The sequence below is a fragment of the Lissotriton vulgaris genome, chromosome 11, assembly GCF_964263255.1.
Source record: "Lissotriton vulgaris chromosome 11, aLisVul1.2, whole genome shotgun sequence".
Classification (NCBI taxonomy): Eukaryota; Metazoa; Chordata; class Amphibia; order Caudata; family Salamandridae; genus Lissotriton; species Lissotriton vulgaris.
The window spans coordinates 278,064,757-278,089,297 of record NC_141699.1 but is presented as its reverse complement, the minus strand read 5'-3'; the positions used below and the strand labels follow the sequence as shown (position 1 = coordinate 278,089,297).

At 44.6% G+C, this 24,541-nt stretch overlaps 1 protein-coding gene across 1 annotated transcript in view; it reads left to right on the top strand.

Moving 5' to 3' along the window:
• The window catches only part of RASAL1 (RAS protein activator like 1), an 871,242-nt gene that overhangs the window by 748,688 nt on the left and 98,013 nt on the right, over positions 1-24,541 (top strand). Inside the window, exon 16 of the mRNA XM_086943242.1 lies at positions 14,439-14,611. Within this exon, the coding sequence (XP_086799368.1) occupies positions 14,439-14,611 (173 nt within the window). The remainder of the gene's footprint in view (positions 1-14,438; positions 14,612-24,541) is intronic.

The window sequence follows — 24,541 nt, the reverse complement described above, 5'->3', positions numbered from 1 at the left end:
TTTTAACTAATGACATTTGAATATCAGCTATTCATTAATTAACATTTTTTGACAACCTTAGAATGGCACTTTTTGCTTTGACACACAAAAGGAAGGGCGATGCCTTCGGAATAGAAACGAATCATGACTGCCAGCAAGAAGAACAATAGTGACCAGAAGAGCAGGAGAATGATGGTGGACAAAGTCCCGCCATATGAGCGAATCAAAGAGACAGTGAATAATGCCTCATGAGAGTGTGAACGATGCAGTGAGGGTTGTCGCTCGACAATAAACGTCAACGACAAAGGAGAAAATAGTCACCTCAAACTGCTGGCAAGCTATCTTAGAATCCAGCACCATGGGATTTTGTAAGGGGACATTTAAAGCCTACTTGTCACATGCATAGCACAGGGCCATTTTTCCCTCTGCATTCTGGGACTTGTAGTCCTAATGTCAGACTAGGATAAACGCTAATACAAGTACCAGCATGCACAGGAATGCCTTGGACCAGGAAGGGCCCTCACACACCCACGCTCCTCAGTGGCCTTTGAAGAGGATTTTCATTACACATGGGTTTTTAGTAATAACATCTTTTAGGCATGTGCTTACTGGCCAGTGCCTAAATAGTTGGCTTGCACAGTTTCATAATGAAACATTTCAGTTTAGAATTGGGTAAGCGGGAGATAGAATTGTGCAGGGCTGGGATAGTAGGTGGTGCTGTGGAATTGGAGTCGGTCAGCAGGAGGTGGTATTGTGCTGGCTGGATCAGTAGGTGGTGTGTCGAATTGAAGTGGGTCAGTGGGAGGTTGTATTGTGCAGGGCTGGGCCTGTAGGTGATGTTGTAGAATCGTATATTTTCTCTGCACCACAAAAATGGCTGTATTTTTCTAACCACTTGGTGGCAGCTGCTGGCTGGGGCCATTTCTTGCTTTCGAGCCTGCGAGGCAATTGCTACGCCGCTGCTTGTGGTACATCAAGGACTAGGACATTCTATTTTTAGCCAACTTTATTGCCGAAACACTTTGGTGGGCTGCGAACAATGATGAAGGATTCACTTTACTGTAAAAAAAAGACTGGATTTGTCATGTGTGTTAACATCCCCCTTACCCCACAGGAATTGTCTATCACATTCGGAAAAAAATCTTTTTTATCAGCCAATAGTTCTGTATTCAGGAAATTTCAATAGATATTGGGCTTAAAAACATTTGCTCACCCTCAACAAGTTGGCACCTGGATTAATGACAGAAAGGAAAACGATGCTGCACCACCATAGGCTAACAAAATAACAAAAGGGGCCCCCGTGAGCAGACTCAACAACAGGCTCAATTTTTAAAAAGCGTGATACTGGCACTGGAGTGCTGAAACACATTGTACAAAGCAATATTATATGACTGGCCTCGGAGCGAGCACACATCTATTGACATTTTCTACAAAATATCCTGCCAGGTGAATTTGTTTTCAAAACGTTCTGTTGCGTGCTTATCTAGGATCCTGATCGATACTGCGACCTTATGCCCCTATTCGGCTATAAATCCATTTATTCCCTATATTGGCATAACCGTTCAAGTGCGATATTCAGAAAGTCATCTCTGGCCTCACACGAACAGAGCCACATTCCAGAATAGTTCTCTGCCACTTCCTTTGCAACCAATTAGTGCAATGACAGAGCAGAAGTCACTATCTGAAGATTCCTAGATTAACACTCCGAGTTCTTCAACAAGATAAAAACTCAGCAAACCTGGAAATCCCCGCTTGCTGTGTTTTGATTAGTAATGTAACTCTAATGAGCAACTGATAGCTATCACTTCCTAGTGACATCTTTAATTGACGTCTTATGTCCAGCAAACTTACGTCAAACCAGGCACCTGTCAGGTATAAATATTACCAGCGTTGCCTTAAGCAATGAGCGTTCCTGTTGCTGCAGCCTGCTGCCCGTCGCCTGAAGCTGCTGATACCATTATCGCTGCTAAAGCGCGAATGATGGTGTGGTGTAACTAGGAGCTGAACAGCCGTCCCTCTGCGAAGAAGCCCAGCAGATGCCAGCTGCCCGCGGACGCTGTCCCCCCTCCTTCTCCTCGACGCGCTGAAGAGAGACGCTTCCTTTCTCCTGCAGAGAAATCCAGCTCCAGCGTTTCTGGTCTACCCTTGCGGGTGACTGGGATACCGAGTTCCCCCTGAAGGAGATATCAGACCTCCATCATTCTATTCAGAGGTATGGTGTTGACTAAACCCTTAGTGAGAATTCTTGAAGCAAACCTTGGCAAAACCAACTTAAACTGAAGCTACTTAATTACTCCCCTCCAAAGTATTAGGCTTAGGTCAGGTACACTGGGGTAGGCGTAGTTAGAAGCACCAGTTGAGTATTTTAGCCTAATGTATATATGAATGTATATATGTTTTATTACTTTTAAACCATTGTATGGCTAAGAAACCATATCAATGCTTTTACAGTATTATTTCGCAATACTTATCTTACTGTACGTACTTTTTATAATAACAAGTCTTGCAATTGTGGCAATACATTTCTCTTGTACGAGAAGAAAGACTGTTCAATAAATGTTAACCCTTTATTGACAAACGCCCGTCTCTCTATTCTCTACATATTGTGAAAGTAAACTGCACTAACCTGACTGAGTAAAATAACTGTCTATTGTTTCACAAGACCCTAGAGATTGACTCTTGATCTGAGGAGCAAAGTTGTCATGTTGCACGGTTGTTGGAAAACTGAATCCCTTCTTGTCTGTGCCAGGGAAGCTGATCACTTCCTATTCAGTCAAGAAAGTTTCCAGTGACCTCTGAGCTAGTTGGTAACAAACCCAATTAAGTTTAGCATAGTCAGTAGAGGCCTGGAAGATCCTCACTTCTACGTCGATACTACTGTTTATGTTATTCCAATGCGCAGGGCCTAGTGGGAAACTAGGAACTACACTACAGATCCAATAACATGCTGGCTCCTGTGTCATGGTTGTAAGAGGAAACAATACTGAATGGCTGGACCTCACCAAATAAAAGTTATTCAATTTACATGGAAAATTACTCAGCGCAATATATCAATATATAATTTCTAAGAATGGCACTTGTCCTTCACTTGTCATCAAAGAAAGCTAAAGAAATAAGCTCTGTTCTCTGTCCCGTTGCTGTAACGCTTCATGCAGCTCGAGGCAAAGTTGGGACTGTCGCGTGATTTCTGATTCAGGACGCCGATGGGAAATCATTTTCAAACCAGGCTGTTTATGCAGTTCAGAAGGAACATATCAGCAAGATTCATTGGAACTTAAATGCGTTTCATATGGTGAAATCCTGAGAAACAGAAGGATGGAGATGTAGAATTTGATTTTCTGGATGTTCCCCCAGTGAAAAGTTTAACGATTCTAAGAAGCAGCGTTATTTGGACTACTTTTCTAGCCGCCCTTATGTTTATCGAGCCCTTATGCTTTCCAAGGCAAGATAGATTATACATTCAGCATCAAGCATTATCTACGTCATAGGCTTTCAAAGGATGTTTAGAGCTTCCTTCCTTCACAAAAACAATAAATTACAACGTTTACCTTTGCGCTTTCCTTTTCATAATTGTCACACAGGAAGTTTATTTGCTCGAAGTCGAAAGTTCAATGATTGCCCATGTACCTGTTTCCATGATGCTTGCATGTCCACCTGTGAGTGTGGGACCCTCAGTGCTGGGAGAGTTGGGTGAGTGGAGCAGAGTGGTGCTCCAGATGTCTTTGGCATCTCTGGTCGTTTCACTGGTTGAGAGACATAGGGCCGAGCTGGCCCTCGGATCTCTCACAATCTTGTTGGGCCTCAATGAGCCATTATTGGGTGTTCTGCTTGCAGGTACATGTCAGGTCAAGCTGCTCTGGGCTGCCCTCTAGTCTTTCATGCCAGTTGGAGCATTGCCCCGCATACCTCAACTGCCCCTGGTTCAGACTCCGAGCACAGACGTGTGGATATCCCTGCACCTCGCACGCACTACTTTGTATGGGCCTGGGCCCGAACTGACCCTTGTGCCCCGGTCTCGTGCCTCTGCAGCAAATCTTAGGCCTCGTCTAGCCCCGGCGTCCCATTCTGGAACCAACAATTGCCTTCAAAATCCTGGCACCCTCTCTATCTGGACACGCTACGATTAACTTGAGACCTCACCAGAGACTATTGCCCGGCCCTGCACACAAGCAGATTCACTCTGCTTATTGCACGGTATGACTTAATCCTCCCAGCGCCTCACATGTGCTCCACAGACTGTGGTACCAGCATTTAACAAGGGACGCCAGATGCTTGACTTTAACTGTTAAATCATTATAGCAGCCATTTAGCACCTTCTACCTGTCTGTTCCTCTTCAGAAGCCTGTAGGGTCATTTTTACACCTATAGGTAAGATTCTAATATTGGCAAATGTACTTTGTACCACCGGGTGCCACTACTTGTGTTTATTTTTCACACAACCTGTATCATAGCCTTCCAACTGAACAATGTTTCCTTCAAGTGTGTAAATCCTTATCTCCTCGCCGATCTTCACAGGCAGCCCTCTGCTTTTAGTCTATGGTGCCATATTGACTGTTTGTGTACCATCCCATTATTCAGGACCTCCCTCGTTTTCAAGGAGATCCATGAAAGTTGTTCCAGAGGGTTGAAATGCATAAATAAATAAATAAATGCAATCCACTGACTTCCACTGTCCCACACCGAGGAAGATCCCTACAAACAGTCACAAGTAAACACTGGAAACCGAAAATGAATACTGGACAATAAATTATCCAACTTTGAACCTACACCTGTTCCTAGGGATCGACTGACCAGACTTACTATATCATACACCAAGTATTCAAAGGACCACAGTGCAGTCTGGAAGTCTGCGCTTGTGTATGGCCATTACAAGCCCATGGTACTAGCGTCTGTATCCTGTGTCCCTCTGCTCTTTCAACAATCTCAGTCTAAAGGGGGTGGTGGCCTTATAGTCCAGTTTTGTGTCACTGATGTCGATGCGGTCAATCTTACAGAAGTAATGAGAAGAGTCATTGGCGTGTGTACGCCACGCCCGGACCTAAAGCAAATGTGCATTCTGTTGGCGGATGGCATGGTGGTGGAAAGTCATGCCCCTCGGCCGATTGGGCACTTTTGCCCTACAGTTAGCCCAGTCCAAGCTGTGCTCTGCTGTTGTGTGCGGATGCTCCATTGCAGAACCATGAGCAAGCTCCCCACCATCAGACTGCCGGCTTCAACCCCCACAGGACCAATGAGTTGCTGTTGCTAAGGGGAACAACCCCACACCATGTGGCTTCCCTGTGAATGTGCTAGTAAGTTTGCATAACATGATGTAGGTAACGCTATACTTGCTGGTTTGAAGAGGGATGTGGCTCTGCAGAGGCAGGTGTTAGATATCGTGGATAAGAAATGAGGAAGGATCATTGGGTAAGGAGTGTCCTAAACTGCACAGAGACAAGGAGGGATGCGCTGTTGCAAATTAGTGGTTATTGCCCTTCTATAGTAACCGAGGTCCCTTCCATGCATCATGTGGTGAGAAGTTTCTCCAGTGAGTCAGTGTACAAGGAAACTCACACCCTTAGTGTGATGAGGTGAGGTTGGTTGAAGGGAATGCCTTAAAATATTGCAACATCCAAAGGAGCTTGCATCAAAGGGAGAGTGTTTACTAGTGCTCAAAATGGAAATATAGAACCATAGGTACTCCTCGCCTCAGACTGCCTGTTTGCTGCTGAGATGTGCTGGTACTCTTCGATTAAAAGAATTGGGGGCAGTGCAGATAAGTGCCTGTACTTTTCCTTCATAATTAAAGTGCAGGCAGCAAGTACCTGTTAGTCCCTGCACAATTAAAGCACTCTTGTTTAGGTCTAGCTACAGAAAAAGTCCCAGCGCCATTAGCACATGCAAAATGTTTTTTAGATACATATTGTTCATACTGACTGCTGAGACAAGGTTAGATAAGTGCCTGTTGGCCTCTCATTACATCAAAAAGGCAATTTTTGTTGGCTCTTAGGGCTCAGTGCACTTTACCACCACTAACCAGTGCTAAAGTGCTTGCGCCCTTTCCTTTCAAACATGGTAAAATTGGCTTACACCGAATTGGCAATTTTAATTTACTTGTAAGTCCCTAGAAATGTGGTTCTACATGTACCCAGGGACTGTACATTAAATGCTGCTAGTAGGCCTGCAACACTTATTGTGCCACCCACTTAAGTAGGCTATTTAAAGATGTGTCATGTCAAGGCCAGGGCCTTTGTGTTAATTGTTCATGCTTTCTGGCCAGGGTGCCATTTGAGACATTTCCATGCTTTCTATCAGCCTGGGTGCTTATGTGTGACGTTTCCATGCTTTCTGGCCTGGGTGCTTAATTATGTGTGCTACTTCCATAGTTTCTGGCCTCAGTGACCTGGAGCTTGTGGCTCATGTGTGACATTGCCATGCTTACCGGCCTGAGTGCTTATGTGTGACGTTTGCATGCTTACTGGCCTGGTGGTGTGACCAGGCCTGGGCCAGTGCCTAGGTGCTTATGTGTGACATTTCCACAGTATTCTGGCATCAGTCAGTGGCCTGTGTGCTCATGTGTGACAACATGAGTGACAATTGACTATGCTTTAAAAGGTAATGCAATCTAATATGTAATGGAAAATGCTTTGTTTTGGCCTTTCTGTCTCTCAAATTTTCTTGGGGGGAAACAAGTTCAACCCCCTAAACTCCCCCTAGTAGTGGTTGCTCACTGCGCTTGCTCAATACACACCATGTGGGGGGCTGGTCTCACTTTTACTTTGTTCTCTCTGATTCACTACTTGTGTCTATTTTTGGTGCTCTCTGAAAGAATGTCTATGGATACATATGACTGGGTGGGTAACCTGGTGCTCTTTAAGGTCATCATCTACTATTTACTGTGCTTTGAAAGTTGATACAATTGAATATATAATGAAAAAAGTGCTGTAAAATTCACCATTTTGGTCTGTCGTTTTCCAAAATTTTCTCAGTGGGAGAACCCCCCCAAGCCCCCCTAGTAGCGGTCGGGCTCGCTCGCTGCGATCGCTACGCGCCACACGGGGGCTGGTCTGCAGAAATTTGCCAGGGCTGCTTTCAGTTCCCAGTCTGGCCCTGGGTAGGTGGATGGACAGGTAAAAGGTTGTCAGAGTAAATCGATGGATGGATGGATGGGCAGGCTACATGGTGGCCGGGTAAAGGGACTGATAGATGAGTGGGTGAAAAGATGAGTGGATGGCAGAGTGGATGGATGATGGCAGAGTGGATGTATATAGGCAGAGTTGACGAATGGATGGCAGAATAGATGGATTGATGCATGGCTGGGTGGATGGATGGCAGTGTGGATGAGTGGATGGATGGCAGAGTGGATGAATGACAGAATGGATGGCTGGATGGATTGATGGCAGAGTGAATGTAAAAATAACAGAGTGGATGAATGGTAGAGTGGATGAATGGGTGGCAGAGTGAATGGATGGATGACAGAGTGAATAGGTGGCTGGTTGAATGAGTGGATGGCAGAGAGGATGGATACATGGACGGCAGAGTGGATGGATGCATGGATGGCAGAGTGGATGGGTGGGTGGATGGATGGACAAGTGGATGACAGAGTAAATGGATGGATGGCAGAGCTGATAAATGGGTGGGAGGGTGTTCTGATGGATGGCTGAGTGAATGGATGGATAACAGAGTTAATCCATGGATGGCAGAGTGGATGGATGGATTATAGAGTAATTTGATGGATGGCAGAGTGGATGAAAGGGTGGATGAATAGCAGAGTGGATGGATGGATGATATAATGGATGGGTGGATGGCATATATAATGGATGGATGTCAGAGTGAATGTGTGGATCGATGGCAGAATAGATGGATGGAATAGTTGATGAATGGATGGAAGGATGTATGCAGAGTTGATGGTTGAAGGGTGGATGGACGAGTGGCTGGCAGAGTTATGTTATTATCATTTTATTTTTTTGTAGTGGCTCTGTTTAGGTGCGGGCGGGTTGGGGCTAGACTGTCCACATTGCAGGGGGAGGTGTGGTGGGTACTTTCTAAGTGAGCATGGCTGTATGGCCAGCCAAACAGTCATGCACACTTAGCATGTTCTCCACCTGGCTGTATTGCGCAGCCTGGGTTTAGAACATGCACAGGCTCCCAGTCTGAAACCATGGCGCTCAGACCAATCACAACACTGCTGTCATGCTGGTGACAGCAGTGTGGTGATTGGCTATGGGAATCTGGGTGCTTCCTGTTTCATGCTCCAGACAGAAGAGAGGCGGCAGCTGGCAGGTAAGTGGATCTTTCTTTTTTTGTATCCCGCCGCCCACTCCACGCCTCACCACACCTGCCCCACACCAGCAGCTACTGTTCCCTTTTGAAGCACTCACTTAAATTGTGTTGGGAAGCCACAATTCCAAATCAGTAGGTGCTTAATTGATGTAAGTTGTTGCTGGTGAAGAGAACCTGCACTCATTTTTCTGGGACTTATTTTATATTAACAGATTTTTTTTGTTTGCGGTTTCATATTGTGCGAACTCCCTGAAGGTATTGGAGCGCTTTTCATGAGCACCAGTTACGTTACACAAGCAGACATTCATTTTTGGTAGGCAGAGAGAGATTAAGAGATTTGCCCAGAATCACAAGGGATATTTTGGCGAACATAGTAGTGTTATGGGGGTTGGGATAAATGAGAGAGTGGATGAGGAGGATATATTGATAGATATATAGGGTGAGGGATAGGGTAGTACATTGGAAATAGTAGTAGAAAGAAGTTTGAGATGAGTCAGAAGGTTGGGCTAGAAGATATATTGAGAGAAGTATAGGCGGAGAAATAGGGCAGTGCATTGGAAAGAGTCCAGGAAGTGGTAAGGAGACAGACTAGTGCTGTCTCTTCCCAAGACAAAAAGTTGTTTAAAAAACGATTTCCACTTTCTGTGTTTACTGTCTTTGCCTGTGGGTATACAGTTTGAAATTGTAGCTTTAGCCTGCCTGTGATTGCCTTTTTAATCACCTGTGTTGTGTTTTAAACTTGTGATTTTACCTGCCCATGATTGCTTCCATTTAACATGTTGAATTGTGGGATTTGCAGTCCAACCTCTTTAGTTTGTCCCTCTCATTCCTTGGTGACAATTCTGTTTTCCCTCCAAATTTCTCCTTTGCTCTGTGCGAAGACCTGTATGTTAAAACAGTGCACTCCCAGCCACCATTTTGTGTTCACAAGCCAGTAAAACCAGCCCCCTGCCCCTCTCCCCCCCCCCAGCAAAAGGGATTTTCTACATCAGAGGGTGCTTCTGTGAGCTTTTTAAACTGTGTTTACTAGTGCCTGCGCACTTCGTTTTTTGTCCTGCTGAGGGAGTAAAGTTTTATTCAAACAGTATTGTTAGATTTCAAGTTAGTGAGGCCCTTACCTGCTGAAGTCCAAAGTGTGGATTGAGCCTGTCTGTCTCCTAGGAGCTTCTGAACAGGAGAAGCAGCTGCCCAGCCCCCACCCCCAGGCCAGCAGACCATTGGCTATTCAGCTACCAGGCAAGTCTGAGCCTTCCTCTCACACCTGCCCAGGCCCCTTAAGGCCTTGCTGGGTGCACCCCAAATCATTCTCCTCCATCTTGTGAGTTGCAGCCTACATGTGCCCTAGATTGCAGTGAGCAGAGTCCAGGAAGTGGTAAGGAGACAGACTAGTGCTGTATCTTCCCAAGACAAAAAGTTGTTTAAAAAACGATTTTCACTCTCTGGGTTTACTGTCTTTGCCAAAATGTACTTTTAGCCTGTGATTGCATTTTAATCACCTGTATTGAGTTTTAAACTTGTGGGTTTCCCTGCCCATGATTGCTTCCATTTAACGTGTTAAATTGTGGGATTTGCAGTCCAACCTCTGTAGTTTGTCCCTCTACTTCCTTGGTGACAATTCTGTTTTCCCTCCAAATGTCTCCTTTGTAAGACCTGTATGTTAAAACAGTGCACTCCCAGCCACCATTTTGTGTTCACAAGCCAGCCAAATCATCTTTGGTCTACATGTACATACTTCCATTGTGCATCTGTGTACCTTCCATGTGCTTGGATCTGTGTGTCGGTTGCTTTTCTCCTGGGGGACGTGTCCAGTGCACTGCCCTGTTTCTCATCCTGTGCCTCCTGCCTGTATCTTTAGTCTACTTGTGCTAGCCTCCTTTATGTATCTATATACTTTCAATGTAATTAGGGATCTATATATTTATCACTTTCTTCTAATTTAGCATTTCCAATGCACTACCCTGTTTCTCAGCCTTTACTTTGCTCAATATATCTTCTAGCCCAACCTTCTGACTCATCTCAAACTTTTTCTACTACTCCTTCCAATGCACTACCCTATTTCTCATCCTATACATCTATCAATATATCCTCTACATCCCCTCTCTCATTTATACCAATCCCCATACCACTACTATGATTGCCAAAATAACCCTTTCTAGACTCTCTCCTACTCTACCCCTCCTTGCATCATCTGACACCTCTTTTACTATACCGATCCCCTAAAACAAACCTTTCTAAACTTTTCCCTCTGAGTCCTCCACTCCAAAACTCCCTTTTACTCATCCAAAAGCCTCCTCCTACTGCTAAGACCTAAGACCTAAAAAAATCCTTCACTTTTATCCCTCCACTATCCTTTTCAATCGAAATTAAGAGACTAACATGTTCACTACTCAAATTCCATATTAAACTATACTAATATACTACCCAAATAACTGAATAACATATCCACCACTGAAATTACTTCATATTTTTTACTAGATTAATTTTCAACAGTAATCCTTTATTCGTTCCGGAGTGGCGTGCTCCTCACCAGAAAAGTGCTTCAACACCCATCAGGGGTAACAAGTGCTATATGAATGCAAATCTTTCTTCCCCTTTTATCTTTCCGTTATCCTTCTCACTCCAAGTAACTGACTAATATCCAACACTGAAATTACTTCACATTTCACCATATTAATTCACCACTAATCCTTTGTAGGCTTCCTGAATAGCATGCCTCTATAAGCGCTATATAAATACAAACCTTTGTCCTCCTCTATCCTTCTGCTATCATTTCAAATCCAAATAACTGACTAACCTATCCACCACTCAAAATGTACTTGCATGTTTCACTATACTAATTCAACACTAATCCTCTATGGGTCCCGGAGTAGCGTGCTACTCGACGAAAAAGCGCTTTGACGCCTCGTCAGGGGTAGTAAGCGCTATATAAATGCAATTACAATACAATACAATTACAATACGACGTTCAGGCCCTGTTTGCTCTTGTTCTCCAGTATGTGTCTGCATGACCGCCTTTAATCCTCACCTGTGAGTCTGACTCCGCCCCCTGCCTAGCCTTTCACGTTCCCCTCCAGCCTCCTGAGCTCTGACATTTGCTATTTATCTACTTTCCCGTATCAGCGGTCGTTGCCAAGGGATCCGGAAGCTGATAGGCCTAAATCACTTCCGTTTCTTGACTTGTCGGTGTGTGTGTTTATTTAACCCGAGAAAGTGAAACCTCGATGCCTGGCGGTAATGGTTGATGGCATGCGTTTGTGGCGAACACCTGTCCCTGCTCTCAGGAGCAATGAAAATGAACACTGTGTGTATAAAGCCCTGAGACACGTGCGCCAGTCGGAGGTGTAGATGTGAAAGCAGCGGGGAACAGAGTCTCTGAGCAAGGGAGGCGCTTAGGAGAGGAGTGACGAAAATCATGACATGGTAATTGGTAAACAGTGTGACTGGCTGCCCTCGAGCCTGTAACTGGCCTTCGCCTGGCACCTGGAAAAGGGGCTACCAGCCCAGAGAGGCCTGTCAGTGAACAGCCTCTGCAAGTAGCTTTCTTTCTTCAATGTCCAGGAACGACCTAGTTTTCTGATTTAAGGTCTCCTTTTGTCTTTCAGAAGAGAAACGTGTGGCCCTGTGTGCGGCAAAAAGCTCACACTTGACTTGAAAGACAAAGCGCAAGGCACAGCAGTGTCATCTTACAGTCTTTGGGGCCCCTAGCAAGACATATTTTTGGGGCCCTACCCCTTTATGGAACAAATTTGAACTTTATTTCCCATTTCCTGAATATTCATGCCCTCGTTATGTCAAACAATACAAATTATCTCACAGGGTCACACAACAATTGAAATATGTCTTGCACAGAACTCCAAAAATCCTTAAGATGTCAATGGCTAGAGAGACAGAGGTCAAATAGAGAGAAAAATCATTTTCACAGGGTGCCCCTTGGGCAATTGCACACTTTTCCTTTAAACATCTCAGATTTGGCCCTGCAGACTGAGCTTTTCATGAAGGTCACCTCAACCAAACGAGTCTCTCGAAGCCAAGTGGAACTTGCAGCCTAGTCAGGCATTTAAAGCACACCATCTGTGACCAGAGGGAATAAGGATTTTAGAAAGCACTCCAGGGTCCGTATTACAGAAAGTGCTCATTTCATGTTTTTTTTTAGCTCTTGCCTTTTCCAGTCGGCTCTAATGGCATTCCAGTGTGTCCTTCAGCAGGCGTGTCCCATGTAGGCCAAGGATGACCTTCAAGCTGTCTACATATTATAGGTTTACATATAATGAATCCAAGCGAAGTTAGTTTTATTTAGGTAATGGTCATTCTGTAAAACTGGTGTAGACCTCTAAACTGGGGCTTAGCTTCGGGGAGGTGTTTGGGGTGAGAAGTGACTAGAGCAGGCGCACATCAATGTGCCTGCTGTCACTGCAGTCGGAAAAAAACAGACTGTTTGTGCCAGGGCACGAAACAGAGCCCGATAGAGACTCGTTTTGTGGCCTCCTTTAAAAAACTGCCGGTGCTCAGCACCGGCGAGACCCGGCCCACTTAAAGCCCTGGTTGTGTATCTGAAAAGTGTAGCTCAAGTAACCATGTAGCTAGAGGCTGTCATAGTTTACCAAAAGGAAAGCGTTCAACCTGTAAAGAGGTCTAGAAGCTTAACTTATTGTGGTCTGTATGATGTAGTAGGTGATCAAGCAAAAGTTACTCCAAAATTGGAAAATCATTGCATTTGTGCAGTCTAAAGAATATTTCATTTCATGCAGTGAGGTGGTATAGCAAAACTGATGGGGGTTTGGCTCCCGAACGCAACCTTGTTCATGGTAATCACCTTAAAAACATAATCATGTGTTTATAGTACTGGTGAAAAAATTGATTGGAAAAAAGATCAACTTACAGTGGTAGCATTGTCTTTCTTCAAAATCCCTGATAGCACTATTCATTAAGTCATTGTGTGGATGGACTACGCAAAATGCAGTATCGTTGTGTCAGGAGTGGGCTCCTCACATCATAAGTAATCCCATTGACCTGGTAAACCTTCAGTCATACTGAAAATGAATATTGGACAATATACAACCTCATCAGTTGCAATGTATTTCATGGTAGGTCCATGGTGAGTACATTGCTATTATAAAGTCAATTTATTGTATCGGTATCATATGAGGGTTAGTCACTCAGCGATTTCCCAATAAAGTCCTTTGGGGTAGTCATGTTACAGCCCGCTGCCATACAGTCCAATATCTAAAATCAAACAGAAAGAGGCACTAGCAAAGACAAAAGGTCTGGCTCTCGCTGCAAGCCTTTCTGCTTTGTCAATACCTATTTCATCGTAGATTTTGTAAAACTCTATCGTTGGGGGAGTTGCTGGGCCGTTCCCAATGTGACAAATGTTAGCTAAAAATTTGAATCATTTTTGGTCTCAAAAAGCACACATTGCCATAGCTGTCCCTGGCACTGACGGTCACCACTTTATGCGTGGATGTGCACGAATGCTGATACTCACATGAAGATAATCGATAGCTGAAGTGGGATGGCCATTGACCCATGCTGTATTTGGCGGGAGAAAAGTATGAATGACACATCAACAGACCAACCAATGGAAGGAGAATAGCATTGCTAGGAATATGATCTCTAGCAACGGACAACGGTGAATAGTGAAGAGTACAAACACCAGGAACTATTGTCAACTTGGTAGCGAGTACGCTGCGGAACAACCAAGTTATGTACTAATAACGTTTAAATGGATGTATACTGATATGTGAAAAGAAATAAAAATGCCAATACAATCTGTTTAAAAAAAAACAGACAAACCAATGAAGATGGCTGGCTTAAAGGTCCATGTGATATCTTAGAATATGAGTAACCCTCTGTGGGCACTTTTGTGCTCCAGTTTATGTTCTCCATACACACATTGGTTACATGAATAGTGCTATATACCTTAACTCTGTGTTTTTTGTGTCTAGGATCCAATTATGTGTAGGTCAAAATTGTGGATCTAAAATGGTTGTACTAATCCCACTTAGCAGTCCTTCCTCAGTGTATTTTGCTTTTCTGATTTATGGGCTCCTATTATCTCAATTGGCCATGTTTGAGAAAGAGGCACACCCCAGCCTTACGTACTCTTTAAGGGGTGCTATTTTGGTTTATAACCTTTTCTGAAGCTTCTAGGAAGGTGCTTCTGTGTCTAACACTTATCTTCTTTCTGTGTGCGACAGTGAGTGAGCTGCAGCAACGGGCACTGTTTCACCCCTCAGTGACAATCAAGGAAGGATATCTTCATAAGCGCAAGGCAGAAGGTGTGCACCTGGTTACCCGCTTCACCTTCAAGAAACGCTACTTCTGGCTGAGCAGCGAAACACTGTCGTACTCCAAGTCACCCGACTGGCAGGTGAGCTGCACTGCAGATCTTAAGACGGAGACATCTTATGAGGGTGAATTAATTTGGTAGCTTAAGACTAGTTATCAGGATTTCTCAGCTTATCTAAAGTGAGTGTGGATCCATGAGTCTGTAGTACTGGGTGAGCCCAGCTGGTAAGAAATATAAGAGCTAAGATAAGGGTCCGATTCACAAATGTAAACTGAGAAGAAAGCATAACTTTACGACTTTTGGTATTCACAAAGGGCATTTACGAGTAGTAAAGATAGACTTTTGTCTCCGTTCAACTTAAGTTTTGGTCTTATGTTTAACTGAGACTAGACATTCGGTCAGTACTGGAAGCAAAAACCAAGGTATAAGCGAGTGTGGAGCCTTGGTTGCTGGAGCTCTGGGGGAGTACAACACAGTATCACCAAGTGCTGCACACAGGATGTATCAGTCATGGGAGAGATAAAACATGTTGTCATTAGAACATTTGACTCATTATTGGAGACCACCACTTGATGTCGATTGTGTGAAGCCCATGAGATTTATGCGTTGGGAGAACGCCGAATGCTTTCGATGTATATAGAGCCCATGCGACTGCGCAAGAAAGTTTATCTTGCTGTCATTTTATGTGGTGGGCCTCACAGTGTGTAATACTGAGAGAATGTCTCTTGCGCTTCCAGTGGTAGCTCAGCTGGTCTCAATGAGTGTGGGACCCTATTAAAAGGTCAGAGCTTGGTGCCAGAAAGGTCTACTACATAGATGAAGGTGTATTTGTATTGTTGAGCATGGGATCTGTCAAGATGATCTACCAAGGATATGTTACCTTTGTGTCATGTCAGTGGTTGCTGGACCCTCAATGAGTAAGTGAGGATGGTGTACTAAGGTATGCTCAACTTGGTGCCAGTGACCATGAGACCTAAGAGATAAGATGTACTGAGATAAGCTTAGGGCAATATCCGTGTTAGGGAGCAATATTTTTGACTGTCAATGAGTTGGGCTGCCACGAGGCAGATCCATGGAAAGAGCTTGACTTGGTACTTTTTTGTTTAGTCCTTTACCAAAGCTGTAAGAGCTTGCAAGTCGTGGTTAATCTGAAACCTTTTAAAAGGGGTTATCCTGATCCATTTTGTAAGGCATGAGGGTCTTCTAGCAAGAACTACTAAACTGAGGGTTCATTTCTGAGTTACAAAACTACCAACCGATCCTCTTTCTCAGGAATGCTTTTATCCTCTTTTCCACTATTGTTAAACAATAACTTTCCTTCAGAGAATGTCAATAGGACATTAATGCATGTGCTTGTTTCCTCAATGCGCTTCTCTATAATTCTCAGATATTATCATCATTTGGTCCAGTTCCTGGAACCCTGAAACATGTTATAACAATGTCACTTCTCAGGAAGCCTGTGGCAGAAAACCAGCGATAAATCCAACAACAAACTGATCTCAGACATTCAGTATGCATGTAATAAACTAGAGAACAATGAAACTTGCCAACTCCACGTGTTCAAGAATACCAGTAGTTTGCTTCACAACAGGAAGCTAACCCCTTTAGATTTTCCAGACAAAGTGGAGCACCAGATACCACCTAGCTTCCAGTGAAGCGTTAAGGATTTAAGACATTGCACTGACATGGATGACTGACTTCTTCTCAGATAGCAGGCAAGTGATCTGAGTAGGCTGATTGAAATATGGCATGAAGAAAATTACATGCAGAAACCCTTATGGTTACATACTCTTCCAACTTTTGTTCACCCGGTCACTTTGCATAGGTGGTCCAACAGCACCACCTTTGCTTGGTGGGATAGGGACGAAGTATATGGATGATGCACATCTCCATCTCTGATGGGGCAAAGAGTATTGTGACTTGGCCATGGATGTGTTTGGATGGAGAGCTACATGAGCCTAAATGGAACAGAAACAAAGGTATTCCTGGTTGGAAGCAGTTCAGGGCCGGTTACCATCCACTTGCCCTCTGACTCTTTGAGGCCTTAAAGTTTCATCACATAAAGTGAAGAACTAATAAATGTGTATTTTATTCTGATCTATCCTTCTCCCTCCAAGTCAATTTTTTATGAAGGATTCATACTGTCATGTAGGCTTGCCTAGGAAGACTGCACCTCTGCACTAAATGATTCACTGCATACACCATATAAGGGCTTTGATAATCCCATACGTGGACTGTTGTCATACCCTATGTGTAGGGCTACCCAAAAACAGATCCTTGGACTGCAGAGGACACAGAACAAAATGACTAAACTGTACTTTACTTCTAAAAAGTTGGATCATTTGACGTCCAGTATGAAAGATCTTCCCTGGCAACTGCTGCAGTGGCTGTTGGTCTAAAGACTAGAGTTTGCTGAGTTGGTAACAAGTTTACTATGCCTGCTCAGCAAATGTTTTTATTTTTCTAAAATTAAAGTGTGAGTTTGTTCTTAAAAAAACAAAAAAACATTGGCCCTGGTTCACATGAAGTTCTCTTCCTGCACGTGAGGTCATTCAACAACCTCCCTTCCTTTAACTGCCATGTCTCACTTACTGTTCCCAGATCGGGAATTCTACTGCTGGTCGTACCACACTTAATAAGGTGGGGAAAGTGCTACTGTGGCCTGTCAGCTATTAGGTCAAGGGTTTCAACATGAAAATCTGGCTGAAGTTCTGTTGATGGTGATCCTTCCAGTTCTCTGCCTATAACCGAGTAAGGGAAACCAGGAGTTCACAGGGTGGGGGACCCACAAATTTATGACCCTCTCAGTCCCGACCACCGACATAATTTAGAGAAGCAAAAAGGGAAGTCACTAAGACACAAGAGGTATGGTGGTGGAACAGCTTGGGCAAGTCCCTCAGGGGCAGATCAAAAATCCAAAGATTCAGGAAAGAGTTGAAATCCATGCTTTTCAAACAACTGTTTGAACAGGACAAATGGTTAGAAGGAACAATTCCCCTTGTAACAAAATATCAAATCCTTATCAAAATTTCTAACAGCAAACAATCAAATAGACCTGCTGCACCAGTCGTGACATCCATTTGCATCATCTCAGCATTGCACGTCCAAGAGCCCTGATAATGCCACCAGGAGCAGAACCATCAAGGCTGACGCAGGGTTTTGCTGCCTCATCCTAGCTGATCACATCACAACCGCCGAGGGTATGTGACTACAGAGAGCCAAACTAATGCAAAGGGGCAAAGCTGGTAGATACCTGTAGAGCTGAATCGAGCAGAACAGAAAGTGCTGTATAATAAATGGGATTGCGAAGTAGGAAATGCCAAAAGTCGCCCTGTAGTGTCTGTATATTTGAGAAGGATAGGATATTGTGTTGTGGGATACAGCAGGCATCCACTAATAGGCAGTGGGCAGACCACTGTAGACATGAGAAGACAGTGAAGGAAAGCTTAAAGTGCTGGAGTGTAGAGCAGTACGCTCTTTAAGAAGTATGTGATAGACATCACTAGCCTTACCTTAAGTAGCTTGTGAAGGAAAGCTAAAAGTGATGTGAGGTAGAGCAGTGCATCCAGTAAGAAGTAGCTGACATAAATCATATGACAATGGAAAGTAACCTGTGAGGGAAAGCTGGAACGGCAGTGTAGGCGAGGGGCACCCCCTCTAGGAAATAGCTGAGAAGTAGACCTTCATATACCACATGAACTTGTGAAGGAAACCTGAAAGTGCTGTTGAGTACAAGGGTGCACTCTCTAAGAAGTAGTGGGTGGACCTTGTTAGTCTTCAAGAACCTGTGAAGGAAAGCTGAAAGTGCTGTGGAGTACAGTGGTTCTTCCTGTAATAAGTTGTTGGTAGAACTTTGTCACTCAGAGGTCTTCTCGTATTAACAGAAGTGAAGTCGTAAACACCAGCAACCATAATTAACAAAAAAGAAGGGTTTTAAGAACTTTTCTGAAGGCGAGATGATTTAAGATGAATTTGAGTTCTCTTGCAGGGGATTTCCAGATATAGTCATAAGCAATTGAATAGCCCCGCCCACGTGCCGGGACCAAGGAGCACTTCTTTAGATATATCTTCTTAAGTGGATATGTTTGCCTTTCTTCAGTAAGACCTGTAAAGACACTTAAGAGATAGAAAAGACAATAATGCAGCCTAACTAAATAGGCTACAAAGGCCTCCACTTCATCTTGAAGTGAAAAAGATGCCATACTACTATGTTTGTGTAACTTTTTTTTTTTGTATGGTGTTTAACACCCAGAAAAACCCCACTTCACAAAACTCTTTTTTCATGATAGCGATGAAAGGGTGGGAAAGAGTAGCCCTCATTGGCTGCCATTGTAGGTCTTAAACTAGACACCGTGCCTTTAAGAAAACTCAGAGACCACCAAAATCCCATGATGCACAGTCAATGGAAGTTACTTCAGTTCTTTTTACTGGCTCCTTCTAACAGGACCCTAGAGCATTGAGCTCGACCAAATGTGGGCTTTTTCATTAAAAATCTTTTTTTTTAATTTTAACTCTGAGTGTTTCACTTGACGTCTTTGGTCCTTCTCTACCTTTTCCTGCCTTTTTCCGACAGAAATTATCACAGTTTATTAAAAAAATGCCATCTTTGTTTGATAAGTTTCCAGACTGTGGAAGGAAGAAGGCCAAATCTGATCCTCATAGAGTATGTATTATTTGTCTACCTGCTACTCACGTTCCTGACTCCTGTTCCATCTGCAAAACCTTTTCCAAGCGTACTCTGCGAGCCAGGGTGAGGATTCGCCTTCAGAGAGCAGAAGAACAAAGAAAACAGCAGTTCCAGTCATCAGGTGGGGCTTCAGCGCAAGGAGAGTCAGTCCTCTACCACCCTTTCTTCGGCCTCTGGGTGCTCCCCAGCAGAAGACAGGCTGAAAAACGGCATAGTTCCCGGTCGACATAGAAGACCACGAAGTCGAGAGGAGCAGCGGCTACCTGGTTACTGTCACCCCAGGGCTCTGGGTTGAAAAGACGTTGACATGCAACTTTGAGGTGAAGGTCGACAACGGTGGCTGCTCCAACGGCGAGAACACATTTGGCATCGAGAAGCCCACTGCAAACGGTCGCAAGATCGCCGTCGAGAACTTCGCATCACTCGCTGTCTACCCATCACCGTTGATCGACGTTGACACAGCACCGTCGATCGATGTTGAGATATCACTGTCAATCAACGTCGAGACATCACTGTCACTAGACATCAAAATATCACCTTCGGTCGAAGTCTTCAGGCTGCAGTCGATCGACGGCAAGGAAAACCCGTTGATCACAGACTTGGTCCTCTGCAAAGAGTCTAGAGTCTACGTCAGCATATCGTCGTCGAGGGGGAAAGATGGTTCTCCGGTGGAATCGGTAACTCCCCAGAAGGCTAGAAAAAGAAGGAGATTATTATACCCATCAGATTCTGAGTATTCTCAGACATACTCTCTGTCTAGGACAGTATCACCTGTTCACTCTCCTCCTCATCGTCCAGATGATCAGCCTCCTTCTCGGCCTCCATCTTCTCCTCATCCACCTCCTCCTCCTCCTCCTCCTCCTCCTCCTCCTCCTCCTACACCTCCTCTTCCTACACCTCCTACTCCGCCTCCACCTTCAACTGCACCAAGAAGGCCAAGATCCAGGTCTCGTACAAGGTCTCATTCTCATTGACGTAGACGCTCCTCTACTCATTCCCACCACTGACATCACGGTTGGAGATCCCGGTCTAGACACACCAGGGATACTTCTTCTACGGGTACAGGAAGATACTCACCTACTTTATCAGACTTCCCTCCTCAAAGGATTTCTCCAATTGATGATATCTCTGTGTTTCAAGAAGTCTTAGATCAAGGAGCTTCAAAATTGAACTTTCCTATATCCGTTCCTGCTCCATCAACTTCAGTAATATTTGAGACTTTACTCCATTTGGTACCAGGCCTCTTGGAACCAGCGATGGAACTTTTCCTTACACCATCTTCTATTAAGCTGGCCCCTTCCAGGCTGCAAAAAAGGTATCGCCCTCCAGAACAGGAAACCCACATTCCTAAGGGTGGACCCGCCTCCAGAGTCATTGTGGTGGCTGCTTAAAAACAACATAACACGGCTACAACTTCCACATTTCCACCTGATAAAGAGAGTCATAAAATAGACTCAGTTGGAAGAAAAGTGTGCAACACAGCAGCGACCTCCATGAAAGCTGCTAGTGCAATGGCACTTTTGGGTAGATATGACCGAGCACTATTGGAGACGCTACAACAATTTGCTGAACATCTACCTAGAGATAAGAGGGAGGATTTTAATGAAATATTAACAGAAGAACGTAAGGTCTCTAACCAAATTATTAGCGCTGCTGCAGACACACCACTTCTAGCTGTGCATGGATATTGTCATAGAGTGGCACTCAGGCTGCATTCAAGGCTTCGCTTGACTTCATTGAAGCCTGAAGCGCATCAGCTTATTCAAAATCTTCCTTTCTCCAGCACTACACTCTTTGGTTCTCATGTAGATGAGGAGATGGCATGCATGAAAGCAGAAATGGAGACATTGAAAGCAGTAAGTCTCAAGAGACCCAAAGAACAGCAAAGATCCTTCTGTCCTTTTTCAAGACGATATACAACACAGAGGGTTCAAACCCCTCAGTGGTTTCAAGGTCATCAGTTTGGTACACAGCAATCGTACCAAAGATCCTACCACCCGTATCAAAAAAGGCAACCTAGAGGACGGTCAGGACAACAAACTTCACAAGGAGGCAAGTTGCCGACTGGTTCCAAGCCCTGAATCCTATCTTCCCCATCTTCCGTTACCCACTCCGTCAGGTAGAAGCATTCAACATTTCCTGGCAGAGTGGCAAAGTATCACGCAAGACAATTGGGTTCTGACAATTGTGCGCAATGAATATTCTCTACGATTCATCAGCCCTCCACCATCAGTGCCTCCAAAGCAATCAAGATTCCACCTATCGCGATTAGAAGCAGAAGTGAACATTCTCTTACAAAAACAGACAGTAGAACATGTTCCTTCGCTGCAACGAGGCAAAGGGCTGTATTCAAGATTCTTCCTCATCAAAAAGAAAGACAAGAATGAGTTCAGACCCATTCTTGATCTAAAGGAGGCAAATAAATGGATTTGGAAGGAAAGATTCCGAATGTTAGCACTACACCAGATCTATCCTCATCTACAGCGGGAGGATTGGTTATGTGCAGTAGACGATGGATTAAACCCAGATCTGTGACTGAGGGTGAATGTTTTGCCACTGTGCAACATTTTGTCCATCATCTTGTTTGTTTTGCTGTTCACCCTATGTGGGAAGGGTATGCCAGACGTGGGTCCCTTGCTCACTAAGCCACTGGAGTCAAGCTATCCTGGCTGAAGACGGCTGATAGGAAGAAACCGGTCCTAGGATGCTTGATTCCGGTCCAGGGAAGACATGGCTTGGCAGTTCGGGCTGGACTGTTCCCATGAGGCACAGGGTCAAGACTGATTCGCATATGGCCGTGTCTGAACTGGGGTGGCTTGGTGAGCAAAATAACGAAGGATTAAACCCAGATCTGTGACTGGGGGTGAATGTTTTGCCATTGTGCAACATTCTGTCCATCATCTTGCTTATCTTGTTTGTTATGTGCAGTAGACCTACTGGACGCATACTTTCACATTCCTACCATAAAGAAACATCCAAGTTCTTGAGATTTGCAGTGGGAAACAACCACTACCAATACTGTGTGCTTCTGTTTGGCATAAAATCAGCACCCAGGACATTCTCCAAGTGCATGGCGGTGTTAGCTGCACACTTGAGAAAACACAAAGTGTTTGTCTACCCCTATCTAGATGATTGGCTGATCAAGGCATCCACGTGTCAGGAGGCTCAGACACATTTCCACTGGACCTCCGACCTTCTCCAAGGCTTGGGACTTCACATGAATCAAACAAACCCTACCTCGACTCCTGTGCAATGCCTACAATATCTGGGAACATCCATTGATACCCCCTCGGCAAACGTGTATCCTTCGGAGGAGAGACGCTCATCGATTTTTTTGGAAGGCTCAGGCTCTCATGTCAATGTCGGACCGACTGTCAGGAAGGTCTCCTCTCTTCTGAGCTCCATGGTGTCCTGCATAGTTCTCACACCGAACGCACGTCTCCACATGAGACCCTTGCAGGAATGTCTGGAGGGGACCAGTAGGACCAGCGAACGGGAATTGGGAGGAGCGTAGTCAACTGTCACAACATGCCCTCTGGTCCATCAAATGGTGGTGCTCGCCCACCAATCTCCTACGGGGGACTCCCTTCCACAAGGATATACCGACTCAAACTATAGTCACGAATGCCTCTCTTCTGGGATGGGGAGCCCGTTCAAATCACCCTCAGATTCAAGGCAGATGGTCACACAAGGAATCCACTTACCACATCAATCTACTAGAGCTGAGAGCAGTACGCTTGGCTCTGAAAGCTTTTAAACCATCATTCCATTCCAACTCCCTGCTTATTCAGATGGGCAACACAACAACAATGCTCTACCTTAACGAGCAAGGAGGCTCGAGATCCAGACTATTGTCTCGGGAAACCCAGACAATATGCAAGTGGCTTCTAGCCTGAAATCTGACCCATCTCCCAGGTGTTTAAAATGCTCAGGCCGGCTCACTAAGCGGACTCTTTCAGGAAAAGCACGAGTGGGTCCTAAACTATGAAGTGGCACGAGACATATTCGAAAACTGGGGTACTGCGGAGGTCGATCTATTTGCCACCGCAAGAAAACAGCAAATGCCAAAACTTCACCTCCACGTTCTACCAACCAGGGAACCCTGGGGAATGCCCTATGGATCAACTGGTCAGATAAATTACTCTCCAGCTTTCCTCTGATTCCCCTGATCCCAACAATTCTCATCAAGCTCTCCCAATCATGGGCCAAGATGATTCTCATAGCCACGGAATGGCCATTTCAATGGTAGTTCACAGACCTCCTTCACCGGTCTATCCGTCCTCATCTCAGACTACCATGCAAAACTCATCTGCTAACGAAATTCAGTGGTCAGATGGTACACCCCAACCCATCCTCCTTGATTTTGGCAGCATGGCTCCTGAGCTATTGCAGTATGGACCCTTGAACTTACCTCAAAGCTGCATGGACATTATTAAGGAACTAAACGGCCATATAACGCTCTGCTTATGCTCACAAATGGAAGAGATTCTGTATTTGGTGCTCATCGAGGAATGAAGATCCTACCTCTTACCAGGATGATGTCATACTTCCATGCTTGCTCACCTGGCACAGTCTGGCCTCCAATTTTCTTCCACTAAGGTTCACTTGGCAGCCTTGACTGCTTACATGAAATGCCCTTCACAAACTCCCTTTTTCAGAATTCCTGTTATTAAAGATTTCTTGGAAGGTTAGAAAAAAGTTTGTCCTCCCATTAGAAGTCCTTCTCCTCCTTGGGAGCTTAATGCAGTGCTTTCTCGTTTAATGCAAGAGCCCTTTGAACCTATTCATAAGGCTTCTCTTCAGCACCTGTCCTGGAAGCCTGCTTTTCTTGTGGCTATTACTTCCGCCCGCAGGGTTAGTGAAATTCAGGCGCTTTGCTGTCAAGAACCGTATACCGTCTTTCATACATCTAGAGTAGTTATGAGGACCCATCTGAAATTCCTCTCTAAGGTAATTTCGGATTTTCACGTAAACCAAACTATTACTATACCTACTTTCTTCCAGCATCCATCCTCTCCGGTAGAGAGATCCCTTCATTCCCTGGATGTAAGAAGGGTTTTTAAATTGTATCTGGACGAAACTAAACATATAAAGAGAGTGATCAGTTATTTGAAACTATGGTTCTCTCCGTACAGGGCTGGCCACTTCTAAACAATCTATCTCCAGATGGATTGTTTCTTGTATTTTACTCTGTTATCAGAAAGCTAACAACCCCCTTTTTAGTAAGCCTAGGGCTCATTCTACTAGAGGGAAGGCAGCTACTGCGGTTTTGGTTTGTAATGTTGCCACTTTAAAGTCAGTCCACACATTCACAAGACATTACT